We start from the raw sequence: 20076 nt of genomic DNA, 5'->3' as shown, positions 1-20076 counted from the left end.
ATTCCATCTTCTAGGACAGGGGAAAGGGGCTCTCCCAGGGCCCTTAATGGCCAAGAGTAACACCTTCTATATAGCACCAGACGCCAAGGACAGTGCTAAGGGCTCTGCAATCATTAGCTCGACTATAATACTACCTTTCAGCAAAATGGCCAAATAGTTGACAAGAAGAAAATGACACACAAAGGGCTGAGACGGCAGGTCTGAGTTCCAAAAGGGGAGTGCCAGACATGCATACTTAGCCAACTTGATGTCTCTAGGAGCCAAGCAAGTATATAAATGAGAGGGAGGGCCAAATGGGGACCGTGGAACCCTGGAGAGCCCCCACTTTGTCTCAGAGGTGGTGAGATTTTAGCCAGCTTCAGCTGACTGTCCCCCCATGGCAGTGTGCTCCCCATGCTGCCACGTCTCCTGCTGACTTTTCAATGTGGACAACTCATTCCATTTTTAAATTGTGAAAACCACAGTGAAGGGGAGACTAGCTATGCCCAGGGGCTGCTTTCAGGCCCCGGACAGCCATTTGCCTCCTTGACAGAGACGGGAGGCCATCTGAGACATTCCTTCATAATCACACTGCGTGCAGGTCCAAAGAAAAGAACTGTGCGGGTGACTCACGGCGTTACCTTGACAATTTTGAATCTCTGAAGAAGGCGACACAGCATTCTTGCTTCCAGTTTCCCCACATTCATGGCCACTCGGATTTCAGCTTGGGAAATTCCTTTCGTGCCTCTGCGCTCAACTGTGTGAAACAATGTACTTGAACCCCAAGCTCCGCAAAGGAGCTGCTCTGCATAAGTCAATTCCCACCCACCTTTCTTAAGCACAGACATTTCAACGCAGTGAAACCAACAGAATAAAATATATGCCTCCTCTCTCCCTCCCCTCCCAAGAATCTCTGAACACTGCTACTGATGGCTAATTTTTAAGTGCTCACTGTCTGACTCCTCCATGTTAAAACAGTAAATGTCAAGTGATCAACTGCTGATCTGCTAACATTGTTTCTACTCAGCAGCAGGAAGTTAGCTTTTTCACATGAAAGGACTTTTTCAGATAAATGAAATTGACTCTTTTAAAAAGCATCAAAATAATTTTAAGTTAAGAACTTTTTTCATGTCCCTGTCTTTCTCGGTAGCCTTGAAGGCATTATGGACACTGATTATCGCATTGTCCTGTAACAGCTGTCAGCCAGCAGGGGCTACGGCAGGACACAAGGCTATCTGGCCCCGTACTAAATGACCAGCGGACAACTGTGCTCCACTACGTGCTCTATCTGGTTTGCTGGCTCTCGCCCTGCCACACGCTGTCATTGTTCGGTGCTATTAGCGTATGTGCCTCTAAGAGGCCCTTTTAAATTTATTGGACTGCTCTGGGACTGGGACTCCAGGAAGGAGCCGGGTGGGGTGGGGTGGGGGTTGCAGGGTGTCCCTCCGGTAAAACACACGAACTACAGGGCGGACTTTGTGGCAAGCGTTGCAGCAAAGCCCTTTGATGGGTCAGAAATATTCCCCCCTTTATTTCCTGCTGCATCACACGCTTGAGGCTGCCAGGCAAAACCAAGCTGGATAAAGGCGGTTTTGCTGCCTCGGACATGCAGAAAAGTAAACAACAAAATGAAAAGAGGTGACCAGGATGTGCTCTCATATTGAACTAATAACATGCTAAAAGTGGGGATGAAAGGGTTAAGGGCAGCTTTTCCCAAACTGTGTTCTAAGGAACCCATTCTGAGAGATATTACGAGTTGATAAAGACTGCCACACAGCCCTCCAAAAACGCTGTGCCAATTCACCAGTCTAGTTTTGTACCTATTGGCTGAATCAGACTTGCAGCCACCTCACCTCTACTCTGTCCTCCTCCCCACAGGGACCTGCGGCCACACCATCTAGGGCACTGGGTCACTGCTGTCTTACATAGATGTTAGCAGATCTAGGGGAGCAGGGAGGCAGGGGGAGACAGTTTTTCCCCTCTTCATCACTAGAATTCCCAGCCTGCTCTGACTCCAGACCAATTTTAGAAGACAGTAGGGGACTCAAATCTTTGAGTGACAATACTAACAGCTAATTTTTGTGAGTGCCTTCTAAGTGCCAGGCACTACCCCAACTGTTTTAACCCTGTTCCTCAATTAGCCCTTATCACACGTGAGGGTGGACATTGTCCCCATTTTGCAGATGAGGGAACTGAGGCTCAGAGACCTTGTTAAAGTCACACAGCTGGCAGACAAGGGGCAGAGCCAGGATTCAAACTCAGATCTGACCCAAGCCTAACCCCTCAAGGGAACCAGGTGCTTGCCATTGCACTACATTCACAACAGCAGAGCCTCTTCTAACACGTGGGCAAAACGCTCCTCGACTCAAATGCTCAGGAACCTACTGAGTTCATAGGTCTGCGTGAGCATGTCCCGCTCATACACAACGTCCACCGGAGGCACGGCCTTGGAGATGACCTCCTCATCCTCGTCGTCGTCCTGGTCGTGGTCGTCCTCCACCTTCCGTTTGAATTCCTTCAGCAGCTTGAGACAGCGCACCATGACGTCGGTCCCTAGGACACAAGCACATGTTCCCCAGCCGTGAGAAAACCAGGGCTGTGTGGGAGGAGCTGAGGCTCCTGACACGACACGGCCGACGTCAGCAGAGACACAGACACACAGAAAGGTCACACACAGCAGCGAGTCTGGAACGTTTAAAACTGCACACCTCGAGGCACAAGACCTGAAAATTTTCTCCAAAAAACTGCTTTTTAATATAATGAGTGAACAAAGAAATGCAAATGACGGGAATAATAAGGTGCCCTGTTAGTCCTATTAAATAAACAGCAGCCTTCTGCTTGAGACAAACTCCATGACAACAGGCAACGTGCCTGTCTTTTCACATCGTCTCCCCAGCACTCAGAACAGAGCCCAGTACACGGTAGGCACGCAAGCAGCATTGCTGAAAGAATGCAAAACATCTTTTTCCTTTTAGGCCAATACCCACCACCAATAAGGTGTGGCAGCAGTGTGCAGACATTCCACACCCTTCCAGAGCCTTTCAGGGGCCCTTTAACCCACTGATTCCAAGTGTGGGACTTTATTCCAAGAAAATAGCTCAAAAAGACGTGAAAGCTGCCAGTCTAACAGGCCTATACAGCACTCTTGACAGCACTAGCTTTTACGAATAACATAAAACAATGACGACGGGGACAAAGTGGTGGTACAGCGACAAGCCACCACACTCTGGACTAGCACCTCCTTCAGACAATCACACGCACCTACACTCAACCTACGAAAGCAGGAGGTGGGAAAAAGGACAAGCTGTGCCTACGGCTGGAACCAGAGACAGGCAGAAGAAAGAGCAAACACATCTCGACATGTGATGTGCTAACTCATTTGATCCTGGAGGCATTTTACAGATGAAGAAACCGAGGCACAGAGGGGTTAAATAACTTGCCCAGACTCCCAACAGCTTCTAAGTGACAGGGGCAGAGTTCCTTAAGCAGGGTGACAGGTCCCCAACACGAAAGAGATGATTCTGCAATAAGAAGTCCTATCATATATGACAGTGTGCAGCAGGACGTCTACACCCTACTCCCTAAAACCTACGAATATGTTACCTTCCGTGGTAAAAGGGACTTGTAGGCGTGATTAAGTTAAGGCTTTCTGTTGTGGTGGTGGTAGTCAAGGATTTTGAGATTATCCTGGATTATCTGGGTGGGCCCAGTGTAATATCACAGAGTTCTTAGAAGAGGGACAGAGGTAGGCAAGAGGATCAGAGTGAGAGATTGGAAGATGCTATGTCCCGGCAGTGAAGATAGAGGAAGGCACCACGAGCCAAGGAATGCAGGTGGCCTCTATAAACTGGAAAAGGCCAGGGAATGGATTCTCTCCCAGAGCCTCCAGAAGGAACACAGCCCTGCCAACAGCTTGATTTCAGCCCAGTGAAACCCATTTCAGACTTCTGACCTCCAGAATTATAAAATATTAAATTCGTGTTGTTTTAAATCACTAAGTTTGTAGTAACTGTTACGGTGGGGATACAGACAGTTTCTCCACCAGCTCTCATCAGCAACCGGGGTCAGAATCCTTGGGTACCACCGTAAGGAGGCGTGGCAGTAAAGCTGGTCTCTGCAACTCAGTGCCGCCTGTGCAGGCACTATGGCCACTGAAGGCCTTCCTGTGGGATGAGAAATGCCCACACCAGAGCACCGCAGATCGACGTCCAAGCAAGTTCTGGTCCAAAACCCCAACTCGAACAGGGGATTCTCGTGGGGACAGCACGTGGCCTGCAGGTGACGTTCACAAAAAACAGAGCATCTCAGGGCCCTGAACTCATCAGAGACTTACCCACCAGAGCCCTCCCGGAGGGCAGGCCTGGGGCAACAATCAGCAGAAATGCAGGCAGCCTCGGCAGTCCCCAGGCCCAGCCTGGTGCTGATTCCCTCCATTCCTCACAGCGACAGAAAACCCCCAGTTCATGACTTTTCAACGGAAGAAACAGGAAGCCCGAGGCCCGGCCCAGGCCTCCTCACACCTCGGCTCCCTGCCTGCTGGGGCCTCTCAGCTTCTCCGCAGCTTTGCCCTTTGCCCCTCTCCCTGTTTCTCCCTCCCAGGACGGCAGCCTAAACTTAGCACCCAGGAGGGGGGACATGGGGACGAGGGGACTCTTGGGCCCATCTGTATGCGTGAGAACTATTTCCAGGCTCCAGTGACCAGGACTGGGTTCTCTGTGAGCATTTCCTTCTAGCGGCTGCGGCCAGAGGCACCTGGTGGCCAGCACACCAGCACGCGGCAGAACACTGACCGCCAAGCCGTTCCCCACTGGTCCTCCTCTCTGTCCTCTACTCGAGCCCCCTGCCCCACCCCCCTCAATCCCCATCTTACCCCTAAGCTGGTGCTCACAGAGCAACCTGCTGCTCATAATAACAAAACTACTACCATTCCTCGAACGTGGGCAGGTCCTAGACGCAGATCTAAGCTCTCCACAGCCTTAGGAGGTGGGTGCTACCATCTCCCTTTCACCCTTGAGAACACAAGGAGCTGAGGAATTTGCCCAAACCCCCACCTCTTAGCAAGTGAGGAGCTGGGATTACTGGGATTACTTTGATGACCTATGGCCCCTAATTGAAAGATGTCATGTGACAGAGAACAGTGGGTGACATGGGGCCAGGGACTCTGGCTTCACATGAGTGGTGGCACAATGTAGCACTTAAGGGAGGCAGACTCACAAACTCTTAGCAATAGCCTGACATTACCTCTTCCACTCCTTTTTAACTTCTGTAAGAGGCTAATTAGCCAAGAAAAGATACACAGACAGCCCTCAAAATAAGCACAAGAAGAAGAGGAGAAACGTTACTAGTACACTCCTGGACTCAAAAAGCAACCAAGGAGAAATGCTCTTAGCCTTGGCAGCCTCTGCTCCTCAAGCCTCGGAGATGACTGTTCTCACCTCTACAGCACTTGACGCCTGTCGTCCGCACCCCCCCCCCCCCCCCCCCCCCCCCCCGTCAGAGCCTTCTCCAAATGACAGAGCTGCCTCCTCTGCTGACAGCCAGGACAGACAGACAGTTCAGAGGGAGTGTGGGGATAAAACGGGCTCCAGGGGCAGGCAGAAGTGGGTCAATCTCAGCTCTACAAGTTCCCATTTCTGTGACTTTGGGGAAATGACAGTGTAGCTCTGTTTTCCGCTCAGTAAAATGAGACGACAACGTTCTCTACCTCATGGGTCAGTGTTCAGATGACCCGAAATAACGTCTGTACAGAGGCTGGCACAGAGCAATCATTTGACACCAACACCCAGCACTTGTTGTGGGCCAGGCATTGTGCCAGGGGCGTTACAAGAATACACCCATAAAATCTCACAATCCGAGGCTGGCAGGCCCCTGTAGGCCCCATGGTACAGATGCAGAAGCTGAGGCACAGAGAGGTTACGTGACTTGCTCAAAGTGACAGAGCTATGAAGCGGCAGAGCTAGGATCTGAGCCCAGGCTATCCGAAGCTCTCAATCGGTATAGCAATTATTCTTCCTGGTATCATCAGCACCTAGCACGGTGCAGAGGCCTGACAAACAGCAGTTGAATTAAAGATAGTTGGTCCCTTCTTGCCAGGTAGGAAAGCCTCATAGCTGGCCTAAGGTCGTGGTAGCCTGGCTCCTAGAGATGTGTGAGAACTCGCCCCTGCTCTGGCTCTGAGCACGGGGTCAGGAAGGCTTCTGGACAGGCAGGTTGTTGGCCTGGGGAGACTGGGGATGATGCATGAGGACTGAGCTGCTCCCTGCAATCACAGGGGGCACTGCGAGCCCCAGGACTGACAAGGAACTTGTGAACCAGGGGAGGCGAGTCTCTAGTACACCTTGAGCAAGCAGTGGGTGATCTCAAGCACCTGAGGCTGGGCCTAGTATTAGGCTGTTGTGCTTCCAGAAGGCCCAGCATGACTCACTCAGATGGCTGCTGGTGAGGTTTCGGGCCATGGGGTCTGCAGCTCGGCTGGTCCTAGAGCATAGCTGATTTCTCTGCCATGAATCCCAACTGCATGGACTTTCTTCTGTCTCCAAAAGACAAGGAAACCTGATCATGTACTCAGATTCTGTCTGTGTCTGATTCTCAACATACTGACCATGGAAACATCTCCCTTTCCCCATGTCATACCATACGCACCTTTACTTTGGAAAACCTTGTGTTAGACAGGTGTGCACAGTGGTTACGAATCTGGACTCTCCCGCCAGAGCTGGTATGTGAACCTGGGCGAGCTGGTTGGCCTCCCTCAGTCTCAACTGTTTTGCCTGTAAACTAGGGCTAATGACAATGTGTAGCCTCATGGGGTTATGGGGAGAACTGTAAGAGGTAAGGGAGGTAAAGGATGGAACACAGCGCAGTCTGTGCCTCATGATCCCAAGAGTTTCACTGGCCCTTTATTGCTTTCCCATAGTTCTAGGGTTTTACCAGACTCAGAATTTCAATTTTTATTACTAAAATCCCTTCAGCTCATACTTGCCTTTTTAAAGGAGCCTGATCCAGACCACAAGTCGGCTAAAGCCAAAGCAGAAGGGGCCAGAGGGAGGCCCCCGCACACCCACGCAGGCGAGTGCAGCCTATCACTCCATCCGAGCTGCCTCCTCGGTTACCCGCAATACCCCTGGAGGAACCGGGGGCCTATTACAGCAACCACTGACCGCTGAGTACAGGGCTTTCTTTCCAGGGACAAAAGGCAGGAGAGAGATGACCAGCCAGATCACTGCACAGGCTCTCAAGCACATGGAATTTTAGGCATTTTAAAGACACGGCACATGCTAATGGCAGCAGTTCAACACAAAGGAATCACACAGTTCTTTTGTGTCCGAGATCCAGGACAGGCTCCACCTTATGAAGCAAGAATGGCTTAATTTAGACATTCTGGAGACCCAGAAGAGAAGGGAAGGAGTGAATTCTTACTGAGCACCTTGGATGAGCCAGGCACTGTGTTAGGTATTTTCAGAAGCTATTTTACTTAATCATCGCATGGATTCTGCAAGTTATTATTGCCATTTTAAGAAAAAGGAAGCTGAGGTTCAGAAGGATCGAGGGATCTAACGGATGTCTTAGATCTAAAAAGTGGCCTTTCCTCCACGCTAGGCTACCTGGCTAGGCCAGTTTCAAATTTCTACCGGAAAGCACTGTTCATCATGAAGGAAAACCCAGAGTGGCTGTGAAGTGGAACCAACAGCCTGTGTTTCTCACATTCCCAATGAAAAATCTCATCTGACCTCCTAGCAGAATGGTACTCTCAATTGCGATCAATCTGAGAAAGAACAAAAGCAAGATGGGAATAAACGAGCACCAGAACAGACTTCCTCTTGAAGAGTCACAAACACAGGGCAAGTTCTACTGGTGAGCCAGGCAGATGTCACATAATTCAGTTACTCCCCTCCCCCCACTAACACACACACACACACACACACACACACACACACACACACACTGGGCTGGTCAGCGTTAGGGAGTCATTCAGATGGTCTGGGACTCCGAAATGATAAGCTAGCAAACAGGACAACCTGAGCAGGTTAAGTGCCTCAGTACCTGCAGAGGCCTGAGCAGAGGCTGGAAGCACAGGACTCAGGGCAGCACCCAGAATGATGGAGGTCACCGCAGCCCACGCCCCAGGCCGATGACGTCAGCCCGCCTGGTATGAACCTGCCTCTGCCCCTCCCCAGCTGTATAACCATGGCTGAGACATGACCTCTCTGTGCCTCAGGTTGCTCAGCTGTAAGATGGGGACAGGAACAGTCTCTTCCCCATGGAGTGCTCAGGACAGTGCCTGGCATACAAGTAGCACTCAGGAAGTAGTGCCTGCTACTGCCTGTGCCATCACTACAGCCTTGGAAAAACAGCTCTTGAGGATCAAGTGTCATATCAAGTTGCCCCAGCTGAAAACCTCAGGAGATTGCTTGAGGCCTTTAATTCGGTTTCACAGCCTTGGGGCCACATGAGTAAGACAGGGTCCCTGCCCCTGGAAAGGGTCATGTCTGAGAGAGGCCAGGGAGCGTAGGAGGACGGTGTGCTTAGGCTTCACATGAGCCTGGGTGTGAGTCCTGTCTCCACCATGGGTGACTCCTAACCTCTCTGAGCCCCAGGCTCCTTCTCAATACAACGGAGGCAACCCTAACCGCATGTCCAGTCTGACCCGGGGGTGAGGACTAAATGGTGATGCACGTACAGGGCTCAGCATAATGCCTGAAACAACACTGAATGCTCAGCACACGCCATCTAGCTGGATGCCTACCGAGAAACAAGCTACTACTTCCAGTGCACAGAGCTGGTAAAGGAGAAAGACGCAGGATGGGGCTGGGCAGGGGAAGGTAGTGAGAAGAGGTGACATTTGGGTGGGATATATTCAAGGATACGTAAGAACTGTAACAGCACAAGAGGCCAAGCATTCCAGGCTGAAGGAAGGGCACCAGCAAGGGCACAGAGGTGGGAAAGGCCAGGTCCATTTGGGGAAGTGGGGGTGGGGTGGGGTGAAGAGGAAGGTAGATTGCAGAAGGTTTATATGCCAAGCAAAGGATATTTCCTTTTTTATTTGGTAGGCATGTTTGCCTTTAGTCTATAGGCATGACTCCAAGCTATTTCTGTGCCGGAAACGGAAGATGGCCTGAAGGAGGAGTCCAAATCTTCTCCTACCTCAGGACTCTCCTACCTCAGGAGTGTCCTAGGCTGGCCTCACCTGCAGCCCCCGCCCCTCCCTCAGACCCCAGGCCCTTGCCTACCCTGCTTCCATTTCCTGTTAGTTCAGCCTAGTCTCTGCGGGAGGCTGCGGAGGGGCCTGACTAACAAAGAGGCTCCAGAGTCACACTTCCTGTGCTCAAACCCAGGCGCCAGCACTCCCCAGCTCTGCGACCTCAGGCCAGAGATTTCTGCTTCGGTTTTCTTACCAGTGAAATGAAGAAAAACAGCAGTACCCATGTGATGGGGTGGATAAAAGGATCAGAATCAAAGAACTAGCGCTTGGCACAGCATCTGGCACGTTACCTCCGTGGTTCTTCTACCTCTCCCCCACCCCCCCCCCCAAGACTGACCACAAAATGGGATACAAAATGGTGCAATCTCCTCCAGTTCCTTCCTCTTTTTACGCCCTAAGACAAGCCCTGTTTCCTCCCAGGAGAGAGCCTAGAGGGAAGGAAAGGACTGCTCCTCGCCAAGGGTGCTCCCCTAACATGCCTGCGCCCCTTGGAGAGCTGCCTCAGCCCCTTGTGAAGTCACTCTGGGCCAGGAATCTACGCCATTGCAGATCTGACCCCTTTCTCTACTCTTTTAGGTTCTTGCCTTTAATAGTTTTTGCCTAAATATTAAAATGTCCCTTTCTTTTATTTATCTTAATTATTAATGATAGTAATTACTTCTCATTTTTTAGCTAGTGTCCTTTAGTCACCTCTGTTGCTTTTAACTTAAAGAAATCTTGCTTTTTTGTGAGGAAGATTAGCCCTGAGCAAACACCTGTTGCCAATCCTCCTCCTTTTTCTGAGGAAGATTGGCCCTGGGCTAACATCCATGCCCATCTTCCTCTACTTTATATGTGGGACACCTGCCACAGCACGGCCTGAGAAGTGGTGCATAGGTCCGTGCTCAGGATCCGAACCTGCCAACCCCAGGCTGCCAAAGCGGAGTGCACGAACTTAACCACTACGCCCCCAGGCCGGCCCCTAAATCTTGCTATTTTTAACTGTTTTCCATTTATCACCATTGATTTTCTAGGTTTTAAACTCTTCTGACAATTTTTTTTTATTCTTATGTTTATGCTCACCTTTTACCTTTTTTTTTTTTTCCTGAGCAAGATTTGCCCTGAGTAACATCTGTTGCCAATCTTCCTCTTTTTGCTTGAGGAAGATTTGTCTTAAGCTAACATCTGTGCCGATTTTCCTCTATTTTATATGTGGGTCACCGCCACAGCACGGCCAACAACAAGTGGTGTAGGTCCATGCTCAGGAACCAACCCCAAGCTGCGGAAGCAGAGTGTGCCAAACTTAACCACTAGGCCACAGGGCCAGCCCATCACCCTTTATTTTTTTGTGTTTCTGATTTTCAGTCTTTTTAATTCCAGGTTTCTGGTTTTAAAGCTCTTTTAAACCTTTATATTTACTTTGCATTTTAATCCTTCCTATTGTGGCTCATTTCTCTTTTCTCTTAGCTTGTATACTTTAATCCTACTATAAGTTTTTAAATGTCCCCTTTTGCCATTTCAATGATCTTAATTTAGCTTATTGTACCCTGTTCTGTGTTCCCTGGTTTTATTTTTCATTTTAATTTTTAACAGCTTTATTGAGATATAATTCACATACCATACAATTCACCCATTTAAAGTGTACATGTGAATGGTTTTCTCGTATATTCACAGGTATGGGCACCCATCACCAGTTAATTTTAGAACATCTTCATCCCCTCAAACCCTTTACCAATCAGCCCTCTTTGCCTGCCTCCCAGACCTAAGCACTCTCCAATCTATTTCTAGATTCCCTATTGTGGACCTTCCTATAAATGGAATCCTACAGTAATGGCCTGTTGTGATTGGCTTCTCTCTCCATTGAATGGTCTTGGCACTCAGTGGAAATCAGTTGACCACAGACGAGTTTATTTCTGGACTCTCAGTTCTATTGCATTGATGTCTAAGTCTATCCTGTGCCAGTACCACACAGTCTTGACCACTGTTGCTTTGTAGTAAGTTTTCAAATCGGGAAATGTGAGTCTTCCTACTTGATTCTTCTTTTTCAGGACTGTTTTAGCTTTCTGGGTAGTACCTTGCAATTCCATATGTATTTTGGAATCAGCTTGTCAATTTCCACAAAGAAGTCGGCTGGGACTCCAATAGGGATTGTGTTGAATGTGAAGATTGGTTTGGGGAGTATAGCCATCTTAACAATATCAAGTCTTCTGATCCATGAGCAGGGGATGTTTTCCCATTTACTCAGACCTTAAGTTTCTGTCAACAATGTTTTATCATTTTCAGAGTATATGCTTTGTATTTCTTTTGTTAAATTTATTCCAAAGTACTTTATTCTTTTTGATTCTGTTGTGAACAGAACTGTTTTCTTAATTTCATTTTTGGATTGTTCATTAAAGCGTATAGGAATACAACTGATTTTTGTATACTGATCTTGTGTCTTGCAATCTTGTTGAATTTGTTTTCTATTGTTTAAGAGTCATGGGGCAACCGCTGTGGAAGAGTCCACATCATAAACAGGGAGGTAGAGATGCTAGAACCCCTCATCCTCTTCAGTGCTGGGTGCACCTTGTCACTGAACCTAGAAAACCTGCTCAAATTGAGACTGCCTCAGTCATTAGCCTCAGGGAGCACGACTTCTGTCAACTGCTCCCGCTGGGGTCTTTGTCTGAGGGATTGCAAAGTTAAACTTCTACTTCTCTTCCCTTCTGTTCTCAGCACCATTTAGTTAGCACAGAATGACTGGTAAACACTTGAAGAAAATAATCAAAATTTGCAAAACAGATCAGTTCAGGGTGACTGTTTTCATTACCAAGGTTTTTTTTTTTTTTTTTTTTTTTTTTGCTTTCTGCAAAACAGATCACTGCCGCTTTCTATAACGCATTTGAAATATGCCTAGATCCAAACTCTTTGTTTACAGGCTTTTAGAAGCAACTCATATATCCAGGCACACCTGTAAATTTACACAAAGTAATACATCATCTTTATTTATTATTTAAGCCTTGTCTACTCCATAATGCCTCAGAGGGAAGGTTTTATGTTAATTTTGCAAACTGGGATGACAAAGCTCAAGGCAAAAAAAAGACAAACTGTGCATTCATCCCTTGTCTCCTGCACAAGGAGAGTAACTGAAGGGACACCTAATTAAATTAAATTTGCTAAACATTTACTTAGCACCTACTCTGTTCCAAGCAGACACTGCACAGGCATTAAGGAGAGAAAGTATGAGGTGTGCTGCCACAACCCTTGAGGAGCTCATGACCTAGATGGAAAAAGTCACACGGACAAATAAGGGGGACACCGTGTGACACGGGACATGGACAAGGGAAGCCTAACAATGAGCTTGAGCAGCAGAGGCGGGAACGAGACGAGCCTCCTGAACAGTCAGAATGGGCTCACTGTGTGTGTGTGCAACAATCTAAAAATTCTGATTGTCATCGTCTTGGGTGACAATCCCATAAGGAGCCGATAAGGAGCCCAAGCCTCACTACCCTTAGTACCCAGTCTGTGCTCTGAGTCATCCTGACCCTTCTTGTCAAGAGCTTCTCTTCCCAGCACAGGCCTCAAGAAAACTAGGATGACTCACTGTGTGACATGGACACACCTTCAAGGGTCAGGCAGACGACGTGCCAGGTGAAGCCAGCTGTGCGCTACAGAGCAGGAAGAAGCAGGGTGTCCTTGGTCAATGGGGAAGGTGGGCTCCATAGAAACAGGGCAGCACCTCTCTGCCCAGCCAATTGCTATTAAAGAAATGCAGCTCAATGTTGCCTAATTTCATTTTTACAAGTGGGAAGGCTGACTTTTTAGGTGAAATTTCTGACTTTTTCTTCCCTTTTTTTTTTTGTGAGGAAGATCAGCCCTGACCTAACATCTGTCGCTAATCCTCCTCTTTTTGCTGAGGAAGATTGGCCCTGGGCTAACATCCATACTCATCTTCCTCTTCTTTATATGGGACGCTGCCACAGCATGGCTTGACAAGCGGTGCATGGGTGCATGCCTGGGATCCGAACCCGGGCCACCGCAGCGGAACACGTGCACTTAACCACTACACCACTGGGCCGGCCCCTGAAATTTCTGATTTTTAAATATCAGCAACTGGGCCGGCCCCGTGGCTTAGCAGTTAAGTGGGCGCGCTCCGCTACTGGCGGCCCGGGTTTGGATCCCGGGCACGCACCGACGCACCGCTTCTCCGGCCATGCTGAGGCTGTGTCCCACATACAGCAACTAGAAGGATGTGCAGCTATGACATACAGCTATCTACTGGGGCTTTGGGGGAAAAATAAATAAATAAAATTAAAAAAAAAAATTTAAATATCAGCAACTAATTCAATGAAAACAAACACTGTGAGCTAAATAAAATACGCTCCTGATGTGTCCATCACCAGTGTGTGGCCCTGCTCTGTGCACACTGTCTCCTGAAGCCCCACAACACTCTGCAAAGTTGTATTATTATCCCCAGATAATCCTGAGGAAAACACTGAGGTGTAGAGAGGTCAAAACGTGCTGAAGGTCACCCCAACAGGAAGTGAGAGGACAAGAATTCTAACCCGGGGCTGTCTCATATCCAAGTCCACTCCCGGGGACTGTTAGTGTCAAGTGGCCTCAAGCCTGGGAGGAGCTCTGCTCCATGGCTGCCTGCCCAGCAAGAAGCGTTCTTGAATGGTATTTCCTTCTTAGTTTCTCTTTACTTTAAAAATAAAATTACTCCAGCCTGTTTATTTTTAATGCCTTTCTTCCAATAAATCGGGAAATAAAAATGACTAATAGATCCCCAGGTCATTACTATTTTAAGCATTCAGATAATCATACTTCCAAGTCAAATGCTGGGGAGCCTCTAATAGTCAAGTCCCCAGGACACCCCTCAGTTCCTGGAACCTTTTCTTCCCGCCACAGCACCCAGCAGCCTTTAAGTCGACAGGAAGTTGACTTAACTTGGTTAAGTAAGTAAGCCAAGTTTACCGGCTTCCTGTCGACTTAAAGCCTGATGCCACCCACTCTTTCCCCTGAGGAATTCCAGTCATTCAACCAGTTAACGCACCTACCCAGCACTGAAGGGACTCAAAGACAGGTCACTCTAGGGGGGCGTCCCTACCTCCCAGGTGCTCCCTCCTTTCTTTATACACTTGTCGTATGGTAAGATCTGTGTGTTACCATCTTCTCCACAAGACTTTTCTCAGACACAGGGAAGCCAGACAGGGTGGGCAGTGATTCCATCAGCTAAGTGAGGAAATAAAGTCCCTCAGACCGACGGTTCAGTCACTCAACAAACACAACTGCCCACCTCCTGTGGGCACTGAACTATGTCGTGGGTACAGTGGTCTGTCCTCATTCAGCACACACTCTCCTGAGCTGTGGTAATGAAGCCAGTCTCCACAGGTTACCTGCTATGCCCACAAAGTCAGGCAAACAGGCCCTAAGCTTTTTTTCTTCTACACCTTTTGGTGTCCCTTGGAGTTTATAACTTCATTCTTTTCCATTTGCTTGGTTTTCTACAGATCTATCACTAATTCACACTCAGACTCTCTGCCAAAGTACAACTTTCCCTAGACACATTCACATGCACTAGGCAACTGATGCTTTGCGTGGACTTCCATCCCTCCTGGAGGCCTCTTCCCTACTCCCATCTGGACGGATTGCTCTTGGAGCCTGTCATCATGATCTCTCTCTCCACCGTCATCTGCCCAAGGTTTTCCTTGTCCTCTCTGCTTCCTGGACCCGATGTTTTCCTGCCTCTTGGCTTAGTCTGTCATTTGATGGTGTCCACCCCCCTGTAGCTTCCTAAAAGGGAACATGGGAGATGGGAGATGAACTGTTTCAGAAGAAACTGTCCTTCTTCTCACAGCTGCTAAAGGTGGAAAAAGAATCCCAGACTGAAAGTCCATTCCTTTCAGAATGTTGATGGCGTTGCTCCAAGGTCTTCCAGTGTCAGGTACTATTGGGAAGTCCGATGTCTCCTCTCTTAGCCCCAGATGTCTGGAGTCTCAGGAATTTGGATCTTGATGTGGTTTCTTTACATTGATCATGCTGGGCACTTGATAGGTCTTTTGATCTAGGACTTATGTCTTTCACATCTGGGAAAATTCCTTGTGTCATTTCCCCTCTTCTCCTCCTATTCCTCTGCACACATTCCCTCTCCCCCTGGGGACCCTACCGTGTGGATGTTGGACCTTTTAAGCTCAATCTCTTCCTTTCAACTTAGCTTTCCTATTTTCCATCTCTTTTGAGTTTCTGTTCTTTCTGGGAAATTTTCTCAACTTTATCTTACTATCTTCCCTTCCACTAAATCTTCTCTTGTGATCGTCATATTCCTTTGATTTCTAAGAGCTCTTTTTTATTTTCTGCATGTCCCTCCTGTACAGCCTTTCTCTGATTTCAGGGATACAATATCTTCTCTTCTCTCTTTGAGGATTCTTTTATGTTTTCTTCTGCTTCTCACTTCGTTTCTATTTCCTAAATTCGTTTGTTTCTCTTACATTCATAACAGAGTTCTCAAGTGTTTGGTGAAGCTTTAAAATGCTGCTGCAAAGCCCTGTGTTTTGGCTGTTTTGCAGGGTAGGGACGAGGGAAGGAGAGGCTGCCATTGTGTGGGCTTCTATGAAGGGTGAGCAGGCAGGGGCCAGCTATTGTGTTGGGAAACCCCCAAGTTTCAGTCTCTAGAGGACTTCTCTTGGACTAGTCAGTTTCTGCAGAAAAGAAGCCTCCAGTCTCTGGCCTAGGGAACTGTACGCCTGGCTGCTAGCATTCTAGCAGCCAAACCGAAAATGTAGCGAGGGGACCGTCACCTTTTAGTGTATGGAGATTGTCACATAACCCCCATTTTCAGCTCAGCACCCTGTCCCCAGCTGGATCTCATGTCTGTGAGTCTAGAAACCCTCCAGCGCATAGCTTGAGATAAACCCAGACTTCTGTCTTTGTGCAAAAGGGCTTCTTCCCCGGCTATGCAAAGCAGGGACAGAGACTCAGGGGTGCAACGGTTTTTCACACAGACTATCAAGCAATCCTCTTGTCGCCAGCCCCACCCACACATGTGCTTTCAAAGGTAACTGGAACCTCCAAATTTCTAGTCTATTTCAGGTCTGAGGTGTCAATTCTTAGCTATTGCCCTCACTGGCATTTAGCTTTCCCAGTTTGCTCAGTCAGTTACCATTTGTCCATCCGCCTTTGAGCACCAAATTGTTGCTGACGATGCTCTCTACTGACATTTCCTGTCCTGTTCTCTTTGTACTTGTGGATTTGTTCCTTTTATATCCCTTATCATCACTAAGGAGGAGCTAGGGAAAAGTGCAGACAAATGCACATATTCCATCTATCATCTTTTACTGAAAGCTCTGACCCTCAGCTTTTCAAATGACTTTGGCTAATCACGAGGGGGTAAACAGCATGAGATAAAAATCAAGAATTGAGAAAAACAAAGGACTAAGGAAGGTTTTAAAGTTTCAGTCTATTGCCCTTAGCTTAACTTCTTTTGCAGGGTCAAATCCAACCTCTGCCGCTTACTGATTGCTTAACCTGTGTAAGTCACTTGGCATCTCCTAACTTTAACACTCCTGCGGGTAAAATGGTGACACTACCACCCACCTTGCAGGGCTGGATAAGGAGCTCATACAACATGGTTTAGGGACTTAAGAAATGCTGGCTGAAGACTGAATAGTGGCTTAGCATAAGGAGGAGAAGATGAACTTGTGTTTTGGGATACCATGAATCTGAGATGTTGGCGGGCCATCCACAGAGAGACGTCTGCTGGGAGGTAGCACAGCTTTCGTTCAGCAAACACTTCCTGAGCACTTTTTATACACAAGGTCCTGAGCCAGGCACTGAGGACTAAGGAGTTGACAAAATACGTGAAACCATCCCACTGCAAGGCAGAACGTGATACGGGAGACAGGCTGGAGCTTAGTGGGGAGAAGTGAGGGCCGTCCGTGCAGCCCAGGGACAGAGGCTGAGAGCGCCCTTACCTTTCTTTGTCTTACAAGGTCCACATTCAGGGTGAATCTCCTGTAAGGGAAGAGACACCACCTTTGCTAGGCCAGCATTCAGCATGTACTGGTACAGACGCTTAAACGTTCTCTCGCACAGCCCCTGCCAAACAAAACGTACAGGCTACTGTTAGGTAAGAGCAAGGCATCTGAAACTACTCAAGAGCCATGCAGACGAACACAAGCTCAGGATCCGAGTTCACTGATTATCTTGAATGAGGAAACACTGAAGGTCCTGAGAAGGAAAGACCGCTAAGCTATGCTGTCACGGGAACAAAACAAGGTCCAGAGCAATATATAAACGATCCTGCCTTTTGATTACGAGAGGGGGAAAGAGATTTGCCTAAAAGAGATCCTGAAAGACAGGTGAAAATGAGGCAGATGGGGTACAGACAGAAGGAGACTGCCCTGTACACCTTTTCTGGTTTTTTAACCAAGTAAGAGTATTAATTATTAATACACACACACGCCTCTCCCACAGGCAGTGGCAGAAATAGAAAAAAAATTGAATTAAAAAAATTTTTTAATTTAGTCTATCTGTGAAGTTTCAACAAAATGATGATGGGTACATCCACTCTGTCACTCATATTGCTGCAAGGTGATACAACCACAATGATAATAAGTACGTCCTAACTGCAGGAGTTACCAAAGAGCAGCCTCCAGTGTGGGCCATATTTTTTCACCTACATGTTTTTTTAAAAAGTAATCTACTTGCCAACACTGTAAAGTGAGAGATTTCATATAAAAATCCAGATTCTTGCTTCCCTTGAAAAACAAGATCTGGCAACAAATCCTAGGACTGCAGTTCCTCCTAGCAGCAGTCAGCAGGAGCGAGGACCAGCTGCTCCCTCCAGATAGCACGCCCGTCTCCAGGGTGCATGGCCTTCATGCTCCCATCAGACCCTTGCACATTGAGGCTGAAAGTCAGTGTCCATTTATCACCATTTTTGTGCTGCTTTTCTCCTCTGGTAGTTAAGAGGAAAGTTAAATTATTTCTTGAATCCATACTGATATCAAAAAAATTTTTTTACGCCCGGCCAATGTCACTCATGTATGTCCTGGCCACTGCTGGCCATTGGTTCTGCAGCCCCTGGAAGAGTGAGGCAGTTACTGCTGCCGTAAGTCAGTTATGGCCTGAACAACAGGAGGCACTCAGGACCACGAGTTATTGAGTCCTCTTACACTTTGGGGGAGGGAGAGCGAGTAAATGTCCGTGGGCTGCTGCTGCCACGTATGTGTGATCAGCTCTCAGACTAGCCAGCACTCTAGCCACTGGGCAACAGAACATACGGCTATCATAGAAATACAGATGACTCACTTACTGCACATTCAAACCCACTGGCTTGTAAATAGCATCTATGGTTAATCTAGCCATACCCCAGGATCACGGAAAGACCCTCTGGAAACTCATCCATCAAGCCCCTCAACATATGGTCCTAAGCCCTGGACCAACCTAAGCAGGGGAGGAGGATGTAGTCCTGCCTTCTGGGGGGCTGCCATCAAAGACTCGCACAATCTGCCCAGCAATAAGAGAAAGAAGCAACAGGAGACCCCCTTCCTCAAAAAAGACAGCATCTGTATTCATGGCATCAGTCTCATCTATAGGCTAATTATTCACCAAATCCTGCTCAGTCTCTCCGCTCCTATTTCCAGCTGCCAACTGAACGTCCCAGAAGATCTTCATACTCAATAAATCCTAAAATCAGATTTGTCGTGTGCCTCGTCCTCACCCAGACTTGTTCCTCTTTCTGTACTCTCTCCTTCAGTCAAATATCCATTCACAAATATTGACTGAGCGTCCACCGTGGGCCAGGCACTGTCCTCGTGGTGGGGGTTTGGCAGTGCTTGCTCTCAGGAGCCTGCCCTCAAGCTCAGTCCACTTCAGGGAGGGGCAATCACTCGAGCCAGATGACAAGACCCCTTCTCCTTTCACCTCTACGGCCTGGCTTCAGTCACTCACCAAGTCCTGCCAGTGTCACCTCCAAAAGAGCTCAAACAATTCAAGCCCCGGTGGTCACCTACCCAGCCTGAGGCAGGAGCACCCACCCTGCTGCCCCACCTCCAATCTCTCTCTTCCGTCCACCAGTTCATTTCCTAAACATTCTTCTCTTCTTGTAACTCTGGCTAAAGACTAAAGTCCCAACTCCTCAGCCTAGCACTCAAGACCATTCGTATCTGGCTCACCTTTCTTTGCAGCCACATTTCTTACCACTCCCGCCCAAGCACACTGCCTGCAGGACTACTGCCGACCTGTAAAGCGTCCCACGGACTCCCACGACTCCATGCCTTTGCTCAAGCCATTCTCCTTTGCCTGAAATGCCTTCTCTCCTCTGTCTGCCCCGGGCACACTTACTCTTCAAAGCCCAGCTCAACAGTAACTTGCTCTATAAAGCTTTTCCCAGCTCTCTGAAGAAAGCACCATCTCTCCCTTCATGGAGCTCAGACACATCCTCTAAGTAGCAGTCTAGCCTAAGTGTGTTCACACAAACGTTTGCCCCTCCAATTAGATGGCTCCACGACAGCACTAGACTTGTCACCTTCATTAATTTTTGTCATTGTAGTGCGGAACACAGTTCTGACTCAAACTAGACGCTCATTAAAGTATTTGTTGAATAAATAAACAAAACAGTGTCCTGTAACAGTCAAATCTTATTCCTTAGCTAGTCCACAGTGCTGACATGAGACCAGGCCAGCATGGTGTTCCCACGCCTGAGTGACTCAGTAGGGTGGAGGGTTTCAATCTCCAATGTCTGCATGGGCTTGACAGGCAATATAAGAACAAAGTAGGCAGATATCTGTTTATCTAACATGTAGGAATTTTCTTCATTTCTACTACGGTCTCTCAAGAAGAGGTCGTATCAGCAAATCTTTTATTTTCTACTTTTGATGAAGACTCAGATAAATATTTCTCTTCTACAGCAGTGCCCACGTAATAACAAACGGCAC

The 20076-nt window shown here is 48.0% G+C and overlaps 1 protein-coding gene across 1 annotated transcript in view; it reads right to left on the bottom strand.

The window, feature by feature from the left end:
* The window catches only part of GTF3C1 (general transcription factor IIIC subunit 1), a 79518-nt gene that overhangs the window by 47614 nt on the left and 11828 nt on the right, over positions 1-20076 (bottom strand). The window contains exons 6-8 of the mRNA XM_058569797.1: positions 17110-17233; positions 2365-2532; positions 621-736 (exon numbers count right to left, since the gene is read on the bottom strand). Coding sequence (XP_058425780.1) covers positions 621-736; positions 2365-2532; positions 17110-17233 — 408 coding nt within the window. The remainder of the gene's footprint in view (positions 1-620; positions 737-2364; positions 2533-17109; positions 17234-20076) is intronic.

The sequence above is a fragment of the Diceros bicornis genome, chromosome 26 (assembly GCF_020826845.1).
Source record: "Diceros bicornis minor isolate mBicDic1 chromosome 26, mDicBic1.mat.cur, whole genome shotgun sequence".
Classification (NCBI taxonomy): Eukaryota; Metazoa; Chordata; class Mammalia; order Perissodactyla; family Rhinocerotidae; genus Diceros; species Diceros bicornis.
This window is presented reverse-complemented; position numbering and strand designations above follow the sequence as displayed.